The sequence below is a fragment of the Terrapene carolina genome, unplaced genomic scaffold (genome assembly GCF_002925995.2).
Source record: "Terrapene carolina triunguis isolate 2854851 unplaced genomic scaffold, T_m_triunguis-2.0 Scaffold238, whole genome shotgun sequence".
In the NCBI taxonomy this organism is placed as follows: Eukaryota; Metazoa; Chordata; order Testudines; family Emydidae; genus Terrapene; species Terrapene triunguis.
In genome coordinates, this window is record NW_020664589.1 from 18,908,078 (window position 1) to 18,932,523 (window position 24,446).

General features: G+C 41.3%; 2 protein-coding genes across 9 annotated transcripts in view; one reads left to right on the plus strand and one right to left on the minus strand.

Moving 5' to 3' along the window:
- Positions 1 to 10,134, minus strand: FBXW2 (F-box and WD repeat domain containing 2). Of its 4 annotated transcripts, none has more exons than XM_024201178.1 (8): positions 10,047 to 10,134; positions 9,687 to 9,792; positions 6,470 to 6,979; positions 5,885 to 6,079; positions 4,656 to 4,789; positions 3,613 to 3,699; positions 2,625 to 2,794; positions 1 to 1,738 (listed from the first exon to the last, which is right to left on the minus strand). In XM_024201178.1, the coding sequence occupies exons 3-8, from the start codon at positions 6,957 to 6,959 to the stop codon at positions 1,450 to 1,452; spliced, it is 1,365 nt and encodes a 454-aa protein (XP_024056946.1). In that variant the 5' UTR covers positions 6,960 to 6,979; positions 9,687 to 9,792; positions 10,047 to 10,134; the 3' UTR covers positions 1 to 1,449. The 4 variants fall into 4 exon arrangements, with proteins under 4 accessions (XP_024056946.1, XP_024056943.1, XP_024056944.1 ...); XM_024201175.1 differs by having other exon boundaries at positions 10,009 to 10,064; XM_024201176.2 differs by lacking the exon at positions 10,047 to 10,134 and adding an exon at positions 9,905 to 9,995.
- Positions 10,059 to 24,446, plus strand: part of SLC2A8 (solute carrier family 2 member 8) — a 19,471-nt gene continuing 5,083 nt past the window's right edge. For 2 of the 5 annotated variants that reach the window (XM_024201174.2, XM_024201170.2), the window contains exons 1-7: positions 10,364 to 10,554; positions 10,710 to 10,864; positions 13,392 to 13,554; positions 14,353 to 14,559; positions 17,869 to 17,968; positions 21,048 to 21,259; positions 24,123 to 24,269. In XM_024201174.2, coding sequence (XP_024056942.1) covers positions 10,764 to 10,864; positions 13,392 to 13,554; positions 14,353 to 14,559; positions 17,869 to 17,968; positions 21,048 to 21,259; positions 24,123 to 24,269 — 930 coding nt within the window. In that variant the 5' untranslated portion in view covers positions 10,364 to 10,554; positions 10,710 to 10,763. The other 3 variants (XM_029912745.1, XM_024201172.2, XM_024201171.2) reach the window with 3 other exon arrangements.

Genomic DNA, 24,446 nt, shown 5'->3' on the forward strand with positions numbered 1-24,446 from the left:
ATGGAGGGGAAATTTTATTTTCAAAATGTAGAAATGCAGTTCTAAAGCATAGGAGTCAGGTAATGATAGATACAGCTTTTAAATATAAAAGTCAGATTCAGCATAATATTTGAATACCTACTATTAAAAATATTTACTAAAAATCTTCACCCTCTACAGTGGTCAGGCCTAGTAAAACTGGTCAGAGAAGAGTACAGTGGATTATTTTAATTCTGTTCTTTTAGGTTTAGAACTCCTGAACTCTTATGAAAACAGGGTGTATTCACAATGTCACAATTTTCATCCTCCTTCTCCAATCCAGATTTAACAGGTACTTCTGTACTCATTAGCACACTCTTATGTTGGATGGTAGACAGCCCTTAGATGTCATTTGATACACAATGTATGAGCCTAAAGCCTGCTGCCTCGGCCTTAAACAAGTTCCTTTCCCTTAATGTTTTCCCTAAATGTATGGATTAAACTGTGCTCAGACAATCAAACTCTAGAAAAGTTATGCAAAGTTAATTAAGCCATACTGGATGAACTGCTGGAGAATTTTGTGCAAATAAATATTCCATGTTTCAGTCCCTGAGGAAAGACCAACACATGGTCCAAAATATTTATTCAATAACTGTGCAATGGCACACTAAACTTGCAGGTTGGTTTTATTGTGTTGTATCCCTGTCCAGGAAAAGATTGTTTATTTCTGTGCCAATTCCACTCCAGCAGTGAACTGTGGAAAAAATCGCCCACAAATTCTCCAAGTTCAAATCCTGCAGTTATTTATGCTGCTTATGTCTAAGAATTTGCCCAAGTCTGGCAAAGGGATAGGAATATCACATGAACACAACACCCTACTTAAAGAAACAAGCCATCGCTGTCATCAAGAAATATTCTGATAGTGGCAAAAGGACTTTACTACTTCCTTGACTTCAGGTTGCTAAGAGTTTAAAACTACCATAAGGAGAAACCAAGTTCCTGAATAGGCTGATAGTTGAGGAAACCATGCAGTTGTGCACTGAGTATTCTTTGTACTGGTGCAGTTTTAGCACTGTGATTAGCACTTGATGTTACATGTATAAAAGCCTATCATAACAAGATAGTAGCTTCACCTTTTGTTTCAGCAAAAGATATATGATAGAAGTCTTTCAGATCAAACACCATTTCATTTTAGACTTAAATGATAGATCTGAGTGATTTAAACTTTTATAATCTATACTTTGTCAAGAAAACCCAAATATGTATGCTTAAATACGAGTACAGATTAAATTCATTGGCAAATATTGTTAGCATGCTGTGTTGTATTATGTCAAAACAAGCCCATCTCTCCCAAATGCCCTAGAAAACAAAAGATAAATGATTGTGCATTGCATGATGATACCATTAGGTGTGCAACTTTGGTTCATGCAAAGTCTTCTTTCATGGACACACTGCTTCCAGCCCCAGACTCATGAATATCCTGCCACATCTTCAGCCATGTTCTTTCCACAATACCAAATGAATACTGTGGTCTGGCATACTGGTGGCAAAAACCAGGCCCATGTCATTTTGGCCATCTAGTCCATTTAGCCAAGACATTTCACCAGCCAAAAAGCTTGAACCTCTCTTTGACTTTCTATATTCAGGCAGGGGCCACCGGCTAATCAGTTTTTCTGTCCTCAAGTCCATTATATACAGATATTTGTTATCAAATAATAGGGCAAATATATCTCCGAAGCCCAGCAAGGACAAGTTTGCAAAATCAGGAGGTTTGATGACCCTGAAAGACAAGACAGTGTTTAAATCAGAATTGGTATCACTGTATATTATTAAACTTCATCCCCTATATGCATATACAGAGAGCGAAAATTGGAGTCTAAGGAAAAAATGATTTAAGGAAGAAGTAGTTAGTTTCCCTGAAGAGCTGCCAATATGCCTTAATCCAGGCCTGTAATTCCAGTTCAGGCTCTGTGTATTTAAGATTGCCTATTTAAAACTTCATGACTGTAGATTAAAGCCACCCTCTTAACAAAAAACAAGTCTGATATTAAGTTTCCACAAGGGAGGCACTTCTGAAAAATTTACCCAGTGTTCCCAGGAGGAACCCCCTCACTTATATGGTGTCTCCCCTTCACACGCCCCAATAGAGGCTGCTCTAGGTCCATTCCTTCTTATTAGAAAATGTCCCACAAAGATATATTTGAAGCCAGATTAGGAGGTTAAACTACCCAAAGGCAGGTAACAAAGGTAAAACTGTGCTTTTCTTTTGGGTTAGAGCCACAGCTGGCTGAATGAGCTAGTATCCTTCAAAAGAGGTCTGTCAGTATTTCCATAATAAATCCTATTCTTGGGAAATTATGATTTTGGGTGCCAACACTATTCTGGGACTGAGCATACAATTAAGAGTAAGGCCATAACAGAACTTAATCTTCTCTGACCCCCTCACCTGCAGTTTGTAGGACATCTGACTACATCATTCCACTAAATTCTGAGGTGTTTTATGATGTGTCTCAAGCCTAACAGTACCATGAGAGGGATGGACCTTATGCTTCCTTGTCCCACCAAATGGCTCTGTAGTCTACCACAGTGGTTTTGAACCAGATTGTTTTTTAAACCTCACCAGTAAAACTTCACATGCAAAGTTAGTCTCAAACTGAAAAATATACCTGAGAATATCATAGCTGGCAAAGTCCCACTGGTACAATCCTAGAGCTGAACTGCACACTATGTATTTACCATCGAAGTGCAGTCTGGGCTGCAGTGAGATGCTGCGATCTTCAGATACGGACAGGGTTTTTAAGCATTTGCAGTTTATTTCTCTTCCAATAGGCCAAATCTGCAATTTAAAAAAATCTATTTTTTTCATACTATAAAGGCTCTCAAGCTGTAAACTGCTACATGAACACAGAGCAATTGCTTTGCACTTATTTATGCGGTAGTCATTCTGGGCTGCCAACAACTAGTGACTTTAGACAAGTTATATTTCAGACAATTTCTGGAAGTGGAGTGCCTGACTACAGAAAGTATTTGGTTTTCAGGTTTTTCTTGCTTTCAGTCTACAGAATAGTAGTAGTATTGATTCAAGCCTGAAGAGTTCCACTGAAGAGGCTTTTTTAGTTAATACTCAATCTCTTGAATACAGAGTAAGTGAACAAGAAAACAGACTAGTTTTAGCAACAACAAATGTTTCACCAAATCTTTTGCTAGTCTTCTTAACTGTATTAACTTTCTCTACCCAAACAGAAGATTAATAAAGTCCCCATGACCACACTTATGAGAAACACTGTGAAGCTCTAAACTATTTATTACAATCAGAACTCCTCCTCCCAACCTATACACCCCCTTACTGAAGAAGAGTTTCCAACAAGAGTACAGTTGGCAGAGGCTGAAGGCACTTGGACTTATGCCTTACTGCAAACCCAGGGCTACCCACTTAATGCACACTCAGCCATCTGATACTCAGTCTTAAAATATAAAGAAAAGCATAGAACCACCACTAACTTCAAAGACCCATTTGTCTTCTATACAATGCTTCACTGATGAATTTTTCCCCACAGCCTATGTGCTCTTAAAAGCTCCAATGCATGCCCTACATGCAGAAAGTACCATATTTCTCTGCACTGTGATACATATTTAGACAGACACAGTACCTACCTTGATTTCATACTTATCTGCACTTAAAAGAATATAATCCCCAGGACTATGCATGAGAGATTTGACTTTACACTTCTGCAAAACCACCTGCAATTAAAGAAATAGTTAAATAGGTCTAAAGCTCACTAAACAGATTCCCTATTTTGTAAAATGTTAAATTACCTATTCAAATCTAGTGTAAATCTTGCTCTGGTTTATTAACAATTTGAGTAATGGAGGTTTAAATACACTTGCAATTCTGCTATGACTGTGCCTGTGGGACCTAGGTTCTTTTAAGGAAGAATACTCTGTCATCAAAAAGAACCCAGAACAATTAAGACTTTGTGTTCCCACTGCTGACAACTCACTGTGACAGAAAACCCTCTCATGTTAAGCTTGATTCTAGAATCACCCTGACCAGCTAAGAACTAAGCATTCCAGCTTCCTCATTTGAGAAAACTTTGCTCACCTTCATTTTGACTGTACACTTTACAGACAAGCAGCACTTTTTTTCATTGTAATTAAAAGTAGCTTGGCTTCAGTACAATCACACTCATTCCTGGAATAAAACATTGAACCCTAATCATTCCATTCACTTTGCTATAGGAACTACATCATGTAAGTGGATTGAATGTTTTCACTGTAGCTTTTGTAAGTGCCTCTTCTATGAAATATAATTGTAGCCATGTTGGTCCCAAGATATTAGAGAGACTAGGTAGGTGAGGTGATAACTTTTAGTACCTTTCCCAGACCTGAAGAGCTCTGTGTGGCTTGAAAGCTTGTCTCTCTCACCAACAAAAGTGGATCCAGTAAAAGATATTACCTCACCCACCTTGTCTCTCTTCTGCCAAAGGGTTATTTTGTAACATCTTAACACGATTTTCTTTGAATCACAACTGACAATTCCTGCATCAACTGCTTATCTCTGGTTACTGACAGCCCACCCCTGTATGGCTGCAAGTGAAGGAATACCACTTGAGGAGACATGGGATGTGTGTAAAACACACACACATGCACAGTATTATCTTGCAAAGCAAGATTTGACTACATCAATACAACCCTACCTTAGTGACCCATTCAGTGTGTCCAGTAAGTGTATTCAGGCACATTCCTGTTGATAAGGCCCATACTTTCAAAGTGAAGTCTGCAGAACCGCTGACCAGAACATCAAGTTCATCATTGTAGTCCACACTAAAAACTACAAGCAAGAAGGATTTTAAATGAATAGCACCACTCTCTACATTTATCCTCCATCTCATCTGAGATGAGGGTACCAGGCCAACACAATTAACCTCAATTTTCAAAGATTCTAATGGTTTAAACAGATTGAATGGTTACTTTAAATACATGAATCTATTATTTCCACCCCTTAAAGCTTAGATCCCAAGGCTACTGGTTCTTCTCCATGAGTTTATTAGCAGGGTTGTGTTTTGACTGATGTATGAATTAAGTGTAGTGTAACCTAATTATTTAGGCCAGTCCCCATTGTAGGTGTTCCAGAAGTCATTTTGTTTTAAATATCCTAGTTCTGAAAAGCCTTAGCCCATCAAAAAATCCCCATAAAACTTACTACATTTAAAGCCTCAGCTGTTCTGCTAGGTAGCCACCTGTCCTTGGTGCAAGATGAATTTCTAAGTGGGCATGTTTACATAGCAGAATTAGTAAATTCCACATACCCTTCCAACTCAAAAGGACAAACTGTGGGCCCACGAACCAGCCCAAATAACCAAGCTGTACGTGAGGAAGAGTTGGTGAGAGGGAATTCTCCCTCCAGGGTGTGGAGCTGCAGCTGTTACTGCAGCCTGTTACACCTGCTGTAAGCCCCTCCAGAGGAAGAGAGATGTGAAGAGTTACTAGTGATACAGGTAAGGTCAGATCCACTGGGCCTACCTCATCCCTCTCCCCAAATCCTCCCCCATCTTGGGATGTAAGTGGCCCTGGTGAATTGTGCTCCATATCACACTGCTCAGGCATCAAGTACTATACTACCAGAACTATACCACCTGTATTGTGTCCATGACCCTGCAGACCAGGGTGTGCCTAAGACTAGGACTGACCCCAAACAGCAAGCAGAGCTAGTGTGCATATTTGTAGTTTTGTGTTGGTTTTTTTCCCCCCCCCGGCAGGTTCCCCCTCAAAAAAGATGAGAAACTGATTCACAATATTAAACTTACAGCACAAATAGCAGTGTCTGCAGTACAATGGTCCAATTCCAATCTCCGTTTCTAATTTGATAGGGATAAATTCACAGTTTGATTGGTGGACTTAAAAGTTGAATAAAAGCTCAACATACCTGCACCTGTATGCCCTCTGAAATGTTGGATCTTGGCCCCTGAGCTCCATTCCCAACAGGCTACTGTGTTATCAAAGGATCCCGTTACAAGCTTTTGCTCATCAAACTTCACTGTAGCACAAGTGTGTGTCTGGATACCATATATGCACTGCCCTGTGCTTACATCCCACAGCTTTGCAGACAAGTCATCTGAACCTATAGTTTAAGAACACGATAGCTGGCTGCATTAAAGTGACATGTAATTCCCAGACTTCTACTGGGCTTTTCCCCATGTTTGTCTTAAATTAAGTACTTCCTCTCCACTCACGCAGGGTGAGACTTACTTAATGAGGAAAGGTCTAGTTTTCAGGGAACGATGAAGTCTCAGTATTACACAAACACAACTGCAACAGTTTCAACTTAATTGCTAGGTGCATGGCCTCCCAGTTTCCCACCTTCACTCCTTACAATTCCATCCCTCCTCCAACACCACAGCTATCATAAATCAGCTTAAACAAACTATATTGTTACCAAACAAATGGTAAAGCTCAAAGATGAGAAATCTTTATGCATCATAATAGACTCCAAGGCTACTGGGCTTCCCACCTGTACAAAGAAGTCCATCTTTATAGTAAAGTGCATATACTCTGGCACTATGTCCAATTAATGAGGATGTCTCAAAGGCTTCATGGTCCTTCAGTTGCTTCATTCTTAAAATAGCCTTCAAGTAAACCTTCTTCCAATGCAGAGGGTCCTGAACAGAATCATCTATCTGCCAACCCAAGTTCTTACAAGCAGTTTGCCACACCTCTGTGCAGGCACTTATAACCTTATTCCACTGCTTTGACACGAGGCAACATGTGAGTAAGGTCTGAGGATCAAGCCATTTTAACAAATAAAAACTGAGTTCCAGTGGAAGGAGTTTGAGGAAGTCCCGCTTAAGGAGAATCTCTAGGTTATTGGAGAGGTGCCTGAGCTGGACTGCTCCACTCAAGCTAATCAGGTGATCCAGAGTTTCATTTTTCTGCAAGTCCGTCAGAGAAAGAAATGTAACAGAAATGTTATCAAGCCATGCTTCAAAGTCCTTTTTCTCCATAAGGTTATGGAAAAATTTACCTGTGGTACATCAAAATATTGTGTTAGTTCTGTTCAAAAAGATAATGTAAACATTTCTCATCTTTAATCATTGATTTATCAGCATTCTCAACCTCATGTTGATAATGTAAGTCAGTGTACAAAAAAGTACTTTTCAGGCATACAATAGATAACTATATAGCTTTTACAAAGTAGATTCAATGGTCTTAGGAAATGTATTTGGCCATAGTAAGTTAATGTTTCTCTTTTACTAAGTACTAGTTTCATTGTTTTCCCTGTAAACATGCTTTAGATCCGTCTTAGTCCCTCTTGAGTATGGGCCATGCTACCTTCACCTCTCTTTGGGTAGAACCATGCTCTTCAACTACCTTCAGACTGGATCTCTGAATATCAGCCACCCTGTTTCCCACTGTATTAATGCAACAGCCCAGGTGGGTTTGGCATTTGTAAGCCCTTTCATTCCAGGAACCTGTGACAGCAACTTATTAAAATGAATCAAAAACAGCTCATTCGAAACACATTCATGCAAAGGTACAAAGCACACAGACCAAAGAGTAAAACCAGTAAACATCTATATGTATATTTTCCCTTACCTAACCCTTAATCCTTCCTTGCCAACTCTGGTATAATTTATCTAGATCAGTTAGCACCATCTCTGAGTTGGTAGAAGCAGACTATTCTGTTGCAGTTTGTCTCTCTCTCATGCCTGTCAGCTCTCACTGATGCTCCCTGGCAAATAACTCAACCAACTCCCCTTTTTTGGCCTGGTGTCCTGCAATGGTTTAGTATCCTCCTTTGCTCCTAGGTTTAGCACTGGGAAGAGCAAGCCATTCTAGCTCGGATGGAGCCAGGTAAGTAGCTTCTTCCCAATTAATGGCTCAGCCACTGTTATCTTAACCTCTTTTGAAGCAAGTTTCCCCCTTACAGCTTCTTCTGATTTAACTCTATGCATTCAGGCAGGCTAATATCATACCAAAAGTGAGGTACATAAGACTTTATGTACATCCTCCATAAGATATAGATTCATATAGGTATAGACAAATAAGCAGTACTTCAAGCTGAGGTCACTAAAAATCACCATGAGTTATTTATTCTTTCAAAGAGTCTCTCACAAGCCACTTACACTGGTTAACCTATTAGACAGCTAGTTGAACCTCGGCTGTAGAAATCAAAATCCAAGATACTGAAAAGGCATTAATTTAAGATTGCAAGAGTCAGTAATAAATTTGTCTCCTATAGCAAAATATGTTAAAGTAAGATATGTGTCCGAAAAGCATTGCAAGGAGGAAAGGTAAAGAACAGTTGTGAAGACTTATGAAGACACTACATGGAATGGTCTAGATCAGGGGTTCTCAAACTGGGGGTCGGGACCCCTCAGGGGGTCGTGAGCTGTCAGCCTCCATCCCAAACCCCGCTTTGCTTCCAGCATTTATAATGGTGTTAAATATATAAACAAATGTTTTTAATTTATAAGGAGGGGTCGACTCAGAGGCTTGCTATGTGAAAGGGGTCACCAGTAAAAAAGTTTGAGAACCACTGGTCTAGATATCTTAGTCCTGCCATGCGTGCAGGGGACTGGACTAGATGACTTCTCAAGGTCCCTTCCAGTCCTATGATTCTACGATCCTGACAGTATCTAGACATAGCTTCCTCTATGTTAGGAAAATGTAGCTTTTTCTGTACCAGTGCTACAAACAACAGAAGCTACTGTGTAGACTGTGTAGACAGACAGGCTTTTAATACTGTGTAAATCTGTTCAGTCTACACCATAGTCTCCCTGTTGATAGCATTGGTGCAACAAAATGCTTAGTTTTCCCATACATAGACAATGCCAAAGGAACAGCAGATCTGCAGGAAGAGCAGCCCATTGACCTACAGATAACAAGAGTTTACTTCCCTCAAGATTAATAATGGCTTCTAAATTAATAGAAGTCTTAGGGAAAGACAGCTAACATTATGACCATAGTTTAATATGAGTTTTGTTAATTTCTCACAGATACTCCCATCTTGCACTCTGGTGAAGGGTTTTCCATGTAAAGCATGTATCAGCTTCTTAAAATCTCTGATCCTTGTTTGTTGTATACACACAATAGCTAGAGCCAGTAGTTATTACATGGACTGAGGAACGAAACTCAATCCTATATATATATATTTTTAAACCAAAATCTGTTCTGGTTTCTGACTAGTAAGTCTAATGATTTTGAGTAGAACAAAAAGCTTAACATCCAGCTGACCTACCCATCTCCTGAGTATGCAAATGTTGCAGAAATTGTTCTGAGTTTTCCAGCATTTGTTTCGTTACTGATTTTGGTCAAGCATCTAACTCAACAGTCTACTGCTTTTAGTCATAGTGGTGGTAATGTGTTAAGTGTACAGTTCACCAAATACAGAACAGACCCCGATAATCAGATGCTGTCTGACCACTTTTTTCTGTCAAAACTTCAGGCAACTTTTCGCAAGCCTTGCTAAGACCTGAACTATATAACATCGTACCCTTTGTTAAAGGACAAATGTAGCACTAGTTGTGGAACGATTCCCAGCCTGGGCATGCTTGCAGGCTAGAACCTGGTTTTCACGGATTCTAAGGCCAGAAGGGACCATTGTGATCCTATACCTGGTTATTGTGGAAGGTGGGGAGGGGAAGTGTCGCCACTTGCCAGCTGCGCTGTTCACTGCAGAATGTCGGGCGCTTCTCTACGCTATGGCGGGGGGCTCCGGGAATACTCACCTTAGGTAGGTGTCAGGCGCAAAGCGTCTCTCAGCAGGCACCAGCCATTGCTCACTTGGCTCCCTGGAGCCCAACAGGAGCTGGGATTCCTCTGCAGCCATTTCTCCTGCAGCAGCAAAACAGAGATTCAGTCACTGCCTCTCCACGAGCCCCGCTTAGCCGCTGCACCCCAGGATCCCGCCCCGCGCGCTCGCCGAGACCTTAGCACCCACCCACACCTCGATCCCTCCCCGCAGGGGTCACTGGGGCCTTGGGAGGAGGTGGCCGGGGCCCTGGAGGGTGAAGTCGGGTCCTGCCCCACCCCTCTCCCCAGGGGTCGAACCTGCCGCCACTAGATCCCACTACAGGCACAGCCTCTACCCGAGCAGCTTCCGGCGCGCACACCACACGTCAGTGTCTTGCGCCCCGGCCTATCGCTAGTTCCGGTCTCCCGGCCCCACGGAGCGAAAGGGATCGAGAGAGAAGGCGGCTGGGTTGCGGCGAACTGCCGTCGAGCGAGCAGGCAGAGACTCCGCCCAGAGCCATCCCTTCAGCAGAGCGAGGCTGGCCTGTCCGGGGACTCAGAGCTAGACCCATAGAGCTCGCTAGTCCTCCACGCCTAGAAAATCCCCGGAAACGCTTTGCGGGGGACTGGACATAAGGGACCGTCGGTCCCTCAGTCTGTTCCCTCGGTACCTGGAGCCTCAACTGCGAGGCCCGGCGCGCGTCAGGCTCCGTGCGCGCGGTAGCTGGTTCCCGTCTGAGGGATTGGGGGGAGGGGGTGCTGTCCGCACAGTCCCGCAGCTGCTGCCCCCTCCCTGGGTTGTGCATACGGGGAGCGCTGGGCTGGTGCCCATCACTGGAGAGTAAATAGCCCCTTCCAATCCCTGTGAGTGGGGCACCTATTCCTGCGCCCCGTAGACTCTTCTCCTGAGCTCTGGGTTCTCCCTCCCTTCCCGGCCCTACAGAGAGGGGTTTGTAACTCTCCACAACTACCGTACTCCAGTGACTTTTCTATTGTTGCTTGTCCCGTTATTTCGTTAGGCTGAGGCCAGGCTCATCGGACTGCCATTGCCAGGACAGCGCGACTTTGGACAGATGGCTGCTGAGGAATCCCAACCCCTGTTGAGCTCCAGGAAGCCAAGTGAGCAATGGCTGCTGCCTGCTGAGCGCTTCCCTGTGCTGGATGTCTACCTGAGGTCAGAGCCCTTCCTTTCCTGAGCTGGAGACACTGGAGTTCCTGGCTGAGTAGTAACAAAGTGTCAGTGTATGACTGCCATCCCTACTCTGATGTTTCCAGTGAAGTCTTTCCAGAGGCTTTGCTTGCTCCTTCCCATGTGGGGCTCCACCCTACATGCCATTTGGCTTTGGAATATTTGACCTTGCTCCTGACTAGACTCCATTCATACTTTCTCTAGCTCTCATTTGAGTTCTTTTTTGTACTTTTATTGAATTTGTCAATTAGTTAAAAGCGTTTTTTTTTTTTTTGACATAGCTCTCACAGAACAAACTAAAAGGCCTCAAACAATACAGTATAGTTTTATAATGTGGCATTCCTGCAACTCTCTCCTGAGACATAGCGGCAAGCTCAGTGATTAATATGGAAGAATGTCACAGTATGAGTTCTGGGCACAGCGAAGTAGAGTGCCTAATGGGTGGGTGGGAAAAAGACTCAGTGAGGAAAGCTGGTTGACATCTGGCTGACTGAAAATGGAGCCAAGGAGGTAAGTTTTAAACAACACTTAGAAAGGGTTTGGATGTACATCTGGATGTCTTCTAAAAGATATGCTCTAGCTCAACCAAAAGTGCTTGAGGCTGGAATCACTCTGTCACCTGTGTGATGCTGAAGGTCAGGTCAGATCAGATCATCATAATGGTCCTTTTTGGCCTTAAAAACTATGAACGAGGGCAGAGTGCTCTAGTGAGCTGATGTGACAGTATGAAGGACCTGATATGAAGGCGAAGGGCTCAGAGAAAATGCAGTTTTTGGGAAAAGAGTTTGCCAAGTTAAATGGGAACACAAGCAGTGGTGAAGACAAAGGCAAGTCTTGTAGTGGGTCATGAGCAAGTGTAGGCCCTTCAAGACAAGGTTGATGTAATTATGTTTGTAACAGGATTCTGAATAGACTGTTTGACTTCCAAGAGCCGCTATAGCCAAAGAGAAGGGAGTGGGGTCTTGAAAGCAACAGAGTAAGGAGTAAAACCTGGAGGCACTATGGTCTAATGGATTGGGACTGGGACTTGGGAGACATGGGTTCTAGTCCAGATTTGCCACTCTGATGATATGACCTCAGTGAAGTCATTTTGTCATATTTTTACTCATCTTTTGAAAAGCATGTTGAGAAGTATGGATGGAAAGAGATCTTGAAGTTCTAAAAGTTCTGATTCTAGTTTAAAAAATAAAGATCCTTCAGTTCAAGCTGGACTTTGTCGTGGTACAAAAGTAAGTAGGAGTTAGAGGATGACTGAAAAAATGTTTTTAAAAACATACATGCAGAAACAGAGAGTTGGCTTTGAGTGCTGGGAGATTTTTTTTTTTTTGCTGTATCCAGACCCACCTTGAACTAGTAAATTTTCCAGTCTAAAATCAAAATGGCTTAGAGACGGGATCTGATTGCAGAAATATGTTTAGAGCAGAGGTGGAAAGTTTCGAATTCTCTTGCATACTTTTAATCTCCTGTTAAATACAGGTTACTGTGAAATAGTAAAGATAAGGTTTTGACACACTTCTGAAAATAAAAGGGTTTGTGAGATTGTGCATGGGTGGGAAGATGATGGATTGTTGTTTGAGGTTAGATAACAACTGATGCAGTTCTCTCAGCCATGTCAGCAGTTTCTGTGGAGAATCAGGTGACAGAAGTTGTGGCTATGGTTTGAAACTTCTTAAGAAAAGAGTTTTTTTTGTGCTTAAACTAGCTGAAATGTTTGATTCCAAATGAGTCAGTAACCCCCCCCCCCCCCCCACACACACACACAAAAAGTAGGTAAATTGCCATTGCCTTTATTACTAATTTCATTGGCTTTGCCAATGGCGGAGGGGGAGGGAGGGAGGGGAGGGAAGAAACATTTTCTAATTCTAGCTCTGAGAGAATTAAACATCTGTAAACTCAAGTCCAAATCAATATGTGTGCACATAGACGTACTGGTTCCCCTCCAAGTACTGATTTTATGGTGTGCCCACTATGACTATATTTTATTTTAGCTGTGATCCTAGGCTGTTGACTGTGACTTATAGCTTGAAATAGCTGGTCCCATTGAAGTCAATGGAAAAACTCCGATTGACTTTAGTGGCACCAGGATTTCCCCGTTTTAAAAATTATGATTGAGTGATACTTATTGAAAGAGATGTTCCAGTTTATGTTTTGTTCAGGTTCTAACCTCACTTGCTACTACCTTGATAGCCTTCTCCACCTCTAACTCTCCCTAAAATGATACCAAAATAGGCAATTTAAATTGTGTGTTCTGGAACACTTAAATTACTTTTTTTTTTATGTATTCAGACATCTCCAGATTCTTACCTGGATTGAGATTGTCTGCTGGCTTGCACTGAGGATTCTGAAACATTGAACTGATCTATTTACATACTTGATTGACCAAGTCACACAATTTGTACATATAAAGGATATTATAAAACAGAATTTTCTTTGGCTTTTGCAGTAATGTGAGAACCAACAATTGTATACACATGCAGAATTTCTGCTTGACTCATGCCTGGCTCTTTTACAGCAAAGTCCAGAACAGAAAGCTCTATCTGGCCACCTTTGCTGCTGTTTTGGGACCCCTCAGCTTTGGATTTGTCCTAGGTTACAGTTCACCAGCTATTCCAGATCTGAAGAAAATTAGTGACCCTAAATTAAGATTAGACACCAACGAAGCATCATGGTTTGGGGTAAGTCTCTGCAAGATGCATTATAATAATGTGTGACTGATTTGGTAAGAAAAAATTCCTTACACGTTTTCAGTTGTGGGGCAGGTCTATTTTGAGAAGGCTATCTGTTTGTATGAGACTAGGCAGGTTGGGTTTAATAATAGAATATGGACTCTTTCAGTTCTAGGTAATTTGTTCAAATTTTAGTCTGAGTGACTGAAAGTTGTTTACACCTGATGGCTGTTTGGTAGTCTATGAAATGAATTTAGAGTTTTCTGCCTCGTTCTATGAATTCATCGCACTTGGCATTAACTGGCCTCCTCTTGGCAGTTTCAATAGAATGTCCAAAGATTAAATGGGCCCTGGAGACTGAGCTCCCCTCTCTCATTGCTAAATGAGATTGCGCTATATTGGGAGCAAAGCATGTTGTAGCAGCTTGCTGGGCCTCTGCTTAGGCAGCATCTCTTTACTTAAACAAACAATTGAGGCCCCAGGACAGTGAAGCTGGCCACTCTCTCGAACCTTAAGTTGTACTTTCTAAAAAGATTCATGGTGGTTCTGTTTTTAACTGACTATAGCTAGTATATCTTTTAATTTTCTTTCTCTCTCACTCACTCACACTCACACACCCCCTACTATCCTTCTGAGGTGAATTAATGATCTTTGGGAATTGCACTACTTTATGAATGGATAGGTAGGCTAGTCTTTGTCCCTTAGTCTAATGACTTCCGTACATCATCTTTTAAACCAAAGAGCATTTTTGGAAAGGCTGTAGAATGTATAGTCATTTATCTATTTGTGTGTGCTTGTTTTCTGAAGTCTGTAGTAACATTAGGAGCTGCTGCTGGAGGAATACTGGGAGGCTGTATGGTGGATAAAGTTGGGAGGAAGCTGAGTTTGATGCTGTGCTCAATACCATATGTCTCTGGGTTTACAATTATCATATCCGCCCAGAATGTCTGGATGCTTTACATTGGACGAATACTGACTGGGTTAGCCAGTGGCATTACTTCACTTGTTGTTCCAGTAAGTGAAACATTTTTATTTCTTTCTTATTTATTCCGCATAGTCTGGAAAAATGTTGCATGAGATAATATAATCTTAAAACCAGGAGTGGCACCACAGCTATGGCACCCATACAACCTTAATTCTACCTTGTAGTGACACCACGCGATAGCCATATGACTATGATCATAGCATATTAGTGTTTGTGGTCTTTTATATTAAATAGCATTGACTTTAAAGATGGATTACATTTATTTCCTCTTGGTGTCTCTCTGAAAGGCGAAACTTAGGTGATTTGGGTTTCCCAATGGCATTTCCAGTCCTCAATATGTTTGGATTTCTTTTCAGTTTAATGTTAACTCTGAATTTCCCAGGTTTATAATACTTGCTGTTAGTGCGTCACTGTAACACTGTTAAAAAAAATATTATTATTATTATTATTATTATTATTATTATTTTAAATTATTTTCGGGCTTCACTCCATTTTAACACAGTTTTTGTCCAGGAATTTCCTTGTCCTTCTTAACATTTATTTGTTTAATACATAAAGAGTAAATAAAACAAAGACTACATATCTTCAATTTTTAATATCTTTTTCTAAAACTTTTAAAACTCTTAAGGTCAGATTCGCCACTAGGCTGTGGCTGCTTTACAGCATTTTGGAGCAGTGCAAAGCAGGCAGAATGTATACATCAGTTTACTGCTATCTCCCGACTTTAATTTTTCTGTGTGTGTGTGTGTGTGTGTGTGTGTGTGTGCGCGCACACGCTAGTTTCCCCCTCAGTTTCCCCTACCTTCACCCCTCCCCTTCCCTTTTGTCCTCCTTGGTGAGCAGATCTAGTGTAATTCATAGTTTTGAAGGGATCCCAGTGTTTCCAGCTCTTGCAAAGTAAATGTAACCTTAAGTCTCTAGAATTAGACATCAAATAAAAATTCCAAAATTCATTATTGTCTTAAATCATGAGACTTCAAAAAAAATTGTTTTTTAAACACTTGTGATTGGCATACGGTATAGCTGCATTTTCCATTACTGAAGGTTTATTTGTTATTAGACTGCATTAATGACTTCAGAGAAACTCTCAGAACTGTTCACTTTCAAAAGGGCTGCCCTATTCTGTTCTATAGGACTGAGGCTTCAGTTAATTAGCCTCTGGCTTCAGCCCTTATTGTTTGTTATAAGAGATGGCAGAAACTTTGAAAGAAAGGGGTTCTTTGTGAAATTATCTGAAAGAACACTTATTTGTCTATCCTTGCCAAAGAAGAAACTTTCCCTTATGAAGAAAAATGGCATTAAAGACCATTAATCCTATTTTTCTCCCCCTCCCCCCAACAACAACAACAAAAAAACCAACCTTCAAATGTAGCCTATTCCTCAGAGGGATTTCAATTATATGGGAATTTTTAAAGTCTATTTTGTGACTAAAATTATTAGGGGGACACAAGGTTTAAGACCCAATGCGGGGATGACCTGGTATTTACCAGAGATTGATTTGATTTGTTGTTTGTTTGTTTTTTACCAGGTAAAATCATGGTTGTTACTGCCCTGGGAAAAACTAGTTAGTCCCAATTTAAGGCATTTTCTATTTGAAAAACTATTTTATTAATGCATATCACATTACACTTAGTTTTAGTTACATATGCAGACTGTGGTTACATAAGGCAGCAGGGTTGAACAAATAAAATGTAAAACTGCAATTATGATATGGAATGTATGTCTATATATTTTGGTTTGGTATTTTTCTCAAAGAAGTTATACATGTCATTTCTCCTATTTCAGTTCTCAGTATTACATAAACAAAAATCAAACATTTTGATTTGATGAAAAATGACAATGGAGAGGTGTAGGCTTGAAGCATTAAGCAATCGGAAGCATGCAGAATTGCAGACTACCATTCCAGATCAATTTGGCCATATAGCATTTGTAGCAGAAGACAAACTTTGATGTAGTGTATAGACAGCCTATTCCTCAGTTTTGAATGGATGTATCCAAAGCTTTAAAAAATTTGTTCTATGCTTGCAGGACACTGATGCAATTATTTTTTTCTGGTTTAAATCTCTATTTACCAGCACCCTGTCCTAAACTAGTTTTTCCCAGGAAATTGTGAATTCTGACCCAATATGAAGTTTCTTATGGGACTATCTTAAAATGAACTTGTTTGACTTAACTTGAACAGATTTACTTTTAAATTCTTAAAACTCATTCTCTGCCCAAAGAGTAAGGACACTGATTTTGGGAAGGAGCCAATATATTCTTCACATGTAACAAAAGATGAATCCCTGCTTTAAATGCAAAACCTAACTCTGTCATAACTATGGAGCCATGGTGGACACCTCCATAATCGCTTATAGGGCTCAACTGACTTTAAAAGTGGGGTTTTATGATAGGTGTGACACTACCAGAATAGTGTATGGTAAGGCAGGAGCTGGCAAAATCAGATTTCCATTATCTGAAACAGGGTAGGAAGTATGGAGTTTTTTATGTTGAATTAAAATGCTAAAGTCTTAATCCATGACCTACAAAGGGTTTTTTTCATAATACAAGAACAAGGGGCCACCAAATGAAATTAGTAGGTAGCAGGTTTAAAACAAACACAAGAAAGTATTTTTTCACGCAACGCACTGTCAACCTCTGGGACTCCTTGCCAGAGGGTGTTGTGAAGGCCAATACTATAACAGGGTTCAAAAGGGAGTTAGATAGATTCATGGAAGATAGGTCCATCAGTGGCTATTAGCCAGGATGGGCAGAAATGGTGTCCCTAGCGTCTGTTTGCCAGAAGCTGGGATTGGGTGACAGGGCATGGATCACTTGATGATAACCTGTCTGTTCATTCCCTTTGGGGCACCTGCCATTGGCCACTGTCAGAGGACAGGATACTGGGCTTGATGGACCTTTGGTCTGACCCAGTATGGCCGTTCTTATGTTCTTAAGGGTTGTGTGCAGATGAATCCTCGTGCACAGAGCCCCATTCGAGTCAGTGGAGTTGTCTGGGGCTCCACCTCTGTGTATCTGTTACCAGAATTGTGGACTTATTTTGTAGTTCGCATTCAGCATCCATGTCTGGGATGCTAACTTATTGTCTTCTATGCAAGCGGTGGCATTTTGATTTCTGTTAATTTTTGGCACGTTTGTTGGTATTTTTGGCAGAGCCTTTCATGGAACCAATGTAAATTCCCAAAAGTGACACTGCTGGTTCTAGTCGTTCCAGTGTAGCTGCTTATTATTCATGTTGGGACAATGTGGCTGTATTTTAACAAGTTCTTTTCAATATCAGCTGTTCTTACTTTTTTAAAACTTTTTTTTGTTAATATTTTCTAATTATGCATTTTTAGGTGTATATTTCTGAAATATCTCACTCAAAAATTCGAGGAACACTTGGCTCATGTGTTCAGCTGATGGTGGTGACTGGTATACTGGGAGCTTATGTTGCAGGTATTGCACTTAGTTATACAATCCTAGAAATGTTGGGCTGGAAGGGACCCTGAGTGGGCAGCAAATCCAGCCCCCTGTGCTGTAGCAGGACCAAGTAAACCTACACCATTCCTGACAGGTGTTTGTCCAACCTATTCTTAAAAACCTCCAATGGAGGATTCCACAACCTCCCTTGGAAGACTGTTCCAGAGCTTAACTACACTTAAAATTAGAGAATTTTACGTAATAGCTAACCTAAATATCCTTTGCTGCAGATGAAGCACGTTACTACTTCCGTCTTGAGTGTACATGGAGAACAGTCCTCTTTCTAATAGCCTTTGACATATTGGAAGACTGTTATGAGGTCCCACCAGTTGTTTTTTCTCAAGACTAAATGTGCCTAGTGTGTTTTTGTTTTTAACCTTTCCTCATAGGTCAGGTTTTTCTCAACCTTTTATTATTTTGATTGCTGTCCTCTAGGTTCTGTCCAGTTTGTCCACTTCTTTTCTAAAGTGCGGTGCCCAGAATTGGACACAGTACTCCAGCTGAGGCCTCACCAGTGCCAAGTAGATTGGGACAACTACCTCCCATGTCTTGCATAAAACACTCCTGTTAATACACCCCAGAATATGATCCTCTTTGCATCACATTGTTGACTCGCATTCAATATGTGATGTATAATGTCATCCAGATCCTTTCAGCGGTACTACTGCCTCACCAGTTATTCCCCATTTGATAGTTGTGCATTCGATTTGTCCTTCATAAGTGAAGTACTTGCACTTGTCTTTATTGAATTTCATCTTGCTGAATTCACACCAATATTCCAATTTGTCAAAGTTCTTTTGAATTCTAATCATAGAACCATAGATGATTAGGGTTGGAAAAAACCTCAGGAGGTCATCTAGTCCAACCCCCTGCTCAAAGCAGGACCAACACCAACTAAATTATCCCAGCCAGGGCTTTGTCAAGCTGGGCCTTAAAAACCTATAAGGATGGATATTCCACCATCTCCTTAGGTAACCCATTCCAGTGCTTCACCACCCGACTCCTGGTGAAACAGTGTTTCCTAAAATCCAACCTAGACCTCCCCCACTGCAACTTGAGACCATTGCTCCTTGTTCTGTCATCTGCCACCACTGAGAACAGCCGAGCTCCATCCTCTTTGGAATCCCCCTTCAGGTAGTTGAAGGCTGCTATCACATCCCCCCTCACGCTTCTCTTCTGCAGACTAAATAACCCCAGTTCCCTCAGCCTCTCCTCATAAGTCATATGCCCCAGCCCCCAATCATTTTTGTTGCCCTCTGCTGGACTCTCTCCAATTTGTCCACATCCTTTCTGTAGTGGTGGGCCCAAAACTGGACGCAACACTCCAGGTGTGGCCTCACCAGTGCCGAATAGAGGGGAATAATCACTGCCCTCGATCTGCTGGCAATGCTCCTACTAATGCAGACCAATATGCTGTTAGCCTTCTTGGCAACAAGGGTACACTGCTGACTCGTATCCAGTTTCTCATCCACTGTAATCCCCAGGTCCTTTTCTGCAGAACTGCTGCTTAGCCAGTTGGTCCCCAGCCTGTAGCGGTGCATGGAATTCTTCCGTTCTAAGTGCAGGACTCTGCACTTGTCTTTGGTGAACCTCATCAGATTTCTTTTGGCCCAATCCTCCAATTTGTCTAGGTCACTCTGGACCCTATCCCTACCCTCCAGCATAGCTACCTCTCCCCCAGCTCTCTCTCAGCTTAGTGTCATCTGTGAACTTCTGAGGGTGCAATCCATCCCATCATCCAGATCATTAATGAAGATGTTGAACAAAATTGGCCCCATAACCGACCCCGGGACACTCCGCTTGATACCGGCTGCCAACTAGAGATCGAGCCGTTGATAACTACCCATTGAGCCTGACAATCTAGCCAGCTTTTTATCCACCTTATAGTCCATTCATCCAATCCATACTTCTTTAACTTGCTGGCAAGAATACTGTGGGAGACCGTATCAAAAGCTTTGCTAAAGTCAAGATATATCACGTCCACTGCTTTCCCCATATCCACAGAGCCAGCTATATCCTAGAAGGCAATCAGGTTGGTCAGGCATGATTTGCCCTTGGTGAATCCATGTTGACTGTTCCTGATCACCTTCCTCTCCTCCAAGTGCTTAAAAATGGTTTCCTTGAGGGCCTGCTCCATGATTTTTTCCAGGGACTGAGGTGAGACTGACCGGTCTGTAGTTCCCCTGGTTCTCCTTCTTCCTTTTTTTTAATTTGTATTTATTTATTTTTTAAAAGATGGACACTACATTTGCCTTTTTCCAGTCGTCCATGACCTCCCACGATCACCACGAGTTTTTAAAGATAATGGCCAACAGCTCTGCAATCACATCAGCCAATTCCCTCAGCACCCTCGGATGCATTAGCTCTGGACCCATGGACTTGTGCATGTCCAGTTTTTCTAAATAGCCCTTAACCTGTTCTTTCACCACTGAGGGCTGCACAGTGCTTGGCCTCCAAAGTGCTTGCAACTCCTCCCAGCGTGATGTCATCTGCAAATTTTGTAAGCATACTTTCCACTCCATTATCCAAGTCATTAATGAAAATATTGCATAGTAGTGGAGACACAACTGACGCCTGTGGAACCCCACTAGATACGTCCTCCCAGTTTGACAGTGAACCATTGATATTGCTCTTTGAGTACGGTCTTTCAACCAGTTTTGCATTCATCTTCTAGTAATTCCATCTAGACCACATTTCCCTAGTTTGCTTAGGAGAATGTTGTGTAGGGCTGTGTCAAAAGCCTTACTAAAATTAAGATGTATCACATCATCTGCTTTCTCCCATCCACTTGGCCAGTAACCCCATCAAAGAAGGAAATTAGGTTGGTTTGGAATGATTTGTTTTTTGATAAATCCATGCTGGCTATGTGGGATGCAGGGCTAGTGAAATTTCTCCAGACTTTAGGAGGAGAATCAGCACATGCTCAGGGAACCACTTTGAGGAAGGGGAAAATGTACACAAATTGCTTTATCAGCAGAGCTAGTACAGCTCACTATAATGCGTACAAATGTCAGCTGATTCTCTTCATTTATGTTCCTTCCCCTTCCTGCCTCAGGAATGGCACTCAGATGGCGCTGGCTGGCTGTGCTATGTTCTTTCCCACCCTGCATAATGCTCGTGTTCATGTCCTTCATGCCTGAAACACCTAGGTTCCTGCTGAACCAGAAAAAACGCACTGAAGCTATGGCCGCTTTACAGTTTCTGCGAGGATCAGAGGTGGACCATGAATGGGAATGCCGGCAGATTGAAACCAGTGCTGAGGAGCAGGTGATGAAGATTTTGTTCTGGGTTACACTAAAAGCTTTTTTTTAATTCAGTAAAGAAGAAACTTGGTTGAATATGGTTATTACATACTTTGTGTATGTGGTCAGAGATAATAGTGAAATAATTGTTTCAGGACTTGACTGTTATCTTAAGTGTGACTTCTTCCCTTCTCCCTCCGCCTGCCAAATTACTGTATAGGAAATGAGACTAGAACACTCTGCATCTATACCTGTGTGGCCTGGTTTGCACATTCTTAGGATCCAAAGCTCCCACTGAAGTCCGTGGGTATTACAGATGCATGTGGAGTGGAGGATCGGGCCTCAAATCCCATTTTTAATAATTTGTAGCATGTACCTAAATCCTTTCAGCTCCTCATTTGCATTGGGTGATTAAATAGCTGAACAATATGAAAAGAACTAGGAGGAAATGGAAATAGTAGAAGTATTGGCCCAAAATCTTCTCTCTTAACACTGACACAAACAAGAGGTTGGTGAACACTTTTTTTTTTTTTTTTTTCCCTCTCCACAAAGTGATCACTCTATACCTGACTTATCAGTCTTCATTCTGAAAAGCAACCTGCACAACACTTTAAAAAAGATGAGCCTGGGAGTTTGAATTCATAACCTTGCTAGATACTTAGTAAAGACACTGGATTTATAGGTTTCAGAGTGGTAGCCGTGTTAGTCTGTATCAGCAAAAACAATGAGGAGTCCTTGTGGCGCCTTAGAGACTAACGAATTTATTTGGGCATAAGCTTTTGTGGGCTAGAACCCACTTCATCAGATGCATGGAGTGCTGTTAATTGATTTATCTCGTTAGACTGACCTCACACTTGGTAAGACAGCCCCCATCCTTTCATGTATTTATACCTGCTCCTGTATTTTCCACTCCATGCATCTGATGAAGTGGGTTCTAGCCCACGAAAGCTTATGCCCAAATTAATTCGTTAGTCTCTAAGGTGCCACAAGGACTCCCCGTTGTTTTTACTGGATTTATAGCTAATTAAACAATCAGTAACCCCCTCCCCCTTTTTTTTTTTTTTCCTAAGACTACAGGGGTATTAATGGGCTATTTCACCTTGAATGATCCCTTAAATATGTGCTATCTGTTTGATCTTATATTTAGCAACACTGAGTACCTTTCCCAGACCTTAAAGAGCTCTGCATAGCTCCAAAGTTTGTCTACCTCACCAACAGAAGTTGGTACAATAAAAGATCTTGCCCATTTTGTCTCATAAATAAGAGCACAGATTAGCCCCCTCAATTTGTTGTAGAGACCATATTGACCAAACTACTAAACAGGTCTTTTTATAGTTTGGACTCAGAGATATTTGTAGAAAGTGAATACCAATAAATCTCTCATGTTTTACAAAGGGGTTTGTGGATTTGGGTATCTTGTGAGGGCTGGATGATGGGGCAGTAGGAGGGGAAGGCAGAGACTTCAAAGGAAATTCATGCCTGGTTTTTCTAAATTCCCTGCTGTGGCTTCAAATGTTGCTCCCTCAGGTGTCCAAATACTATGGTTCAGTTATAGTACTGGGAACTGAGGGTAGAAGAAATCAGCATTATTTAAGTACCGAGAGTTCTCCAGCTGTTCCAAACATAACAATGACATTCATTATACCAGTTTAATAGATTACTTAAATGGGGGACTTGCTCTGTTTGTGTGTGACCAAGTGCCTGGGATAGACTACACTGACAAGGTCCTGCTCAGGGCTGACTGCCCTATTTCTTGCAATCACCAAAGCTGGTGGTTTACACTCTAATTAGATTCACCAAACCGGTACCAAAAGAGCTTCTGCAGTACCAGATTGCCTAGCCAGAAGCCAAACACCGTACCCTTTAGGCATTCTAGCTCCTGGCTCCAATCCAGACAACCAAGTCTAATATAGCGAGAGGTTATTGAAAACCCGTTTCACCATATGTGAGGTTCTTTCTAACCCCAAAGGATCAGACACACATCCCCAGGTCAATATGAATTTCAGATCTTCCCCAAATATAACACTGTTAGCCAATCCTTAGCAACTAAAGATTTATTAATAAAAGAAAAGAAGAGTTATAAATGGTTAATAGGTTATTTACATACTAATGATTGCAAAGTCCTTATATCAGGTTTGTAGCAGTGATGGAACAGACTGCTGACTTGTAAAGTCTCTCTGGTGACTTCCAAAAGTTTGGAAGGTCCTCAGTCCATAGTTCAAGATGTTTTTCTTTTTGTTGTAAATCTATAGTCCAGAGAATTACAGCAGGAAAGAAGCAAAATGGAGGTGTCTTTATATTCTCCTTCATGTACATGGAAATTTACTATATCAAACAAAGTCCACAGCCCCTGTATGTGAAAGCTGCTGTCCCAAGATGGAGTCCAGGGTCACATAAGCGTATCACAAGCTCCTACATGTTTTGCTGCATCACAGGGGGTGGCCATTAGCTCCTTGCTGTCTGAGGCATCCTCAAAAATGCTATCTGGACAGGATGAGTTTCTTCAATGGCCCATTGGGAGAATGGAGTGTCCCTGATGGGCCCTCAGCACACAGATTTACATCAGGGCTAGGCAGTTATTTGGCAGACTACAACTCATAGGCAATATTCATAACTTCAGATACAAAGATGATACATGCTTATAAACAGGATAATCATACTTAGCAAATAATAACTTTTTCATTGATACCTTACATGACATTCTTTGTACAAGATTTATGGAAATTGTATAACAGTGTTAACAACAGTAATATAAATGGCCACCTTTCTTATATGCAGCATCACAATACGGTCTTATGATAGATCTGAATTTCGGTGGTAGCACTTCTTCATTCAGTTATGCAAATCAAATAATTGTCATTGAATCTTTGCCTATGTCTTCTTTATAGCACAGACTAAGTGTTGCTGAATTTAAGAATCCATCTATCTACAAGCCATTTCTTATTGGTGTGGCACTGATGTTCTTCCAGCAAGTAACAGGGATTAATGCAATTATGTTTTATGCAGAAACTATCTTTGAAGAAGCTAATTTTAAGGTAAACATTGTTCACTTCATCTTTCTAAAATAGAATAGATAAATGCAGTTTAGCCGGATGTTACACTTGAGTACAGAGTACCAAACAGAAACCACATATGAATTTGGTGAATCTGTTGGAGTGATGGAAAAATGTTAAGTCTCTGCAGTTTTGTTTGTATGCAGGCATCTGACTGTC

Coding starts and splice junctions, on each gene's coding strand:
- FBXW2 (XM_024201178.1), bottom strand. CDS start 6,959: ATGGAGAAAAAGGACTTTGAAGCATGGCTTGATAACATTTCTGTTACA. Junction 4,790..5,884: donor CAGAGGGCATACAGGTGCAG/GTATGTTGAGCT, acceptor TCTTGCTTGTAG/TTTTTAGTGTGGACTACAAT. Junction 2,795..3,612: donor CAGATAAGTATGAAATCAAG/GTAGGTACTGTG, acceptor TTTAAATTGCAG/ATTTGGCCTATTGGAAGAGA.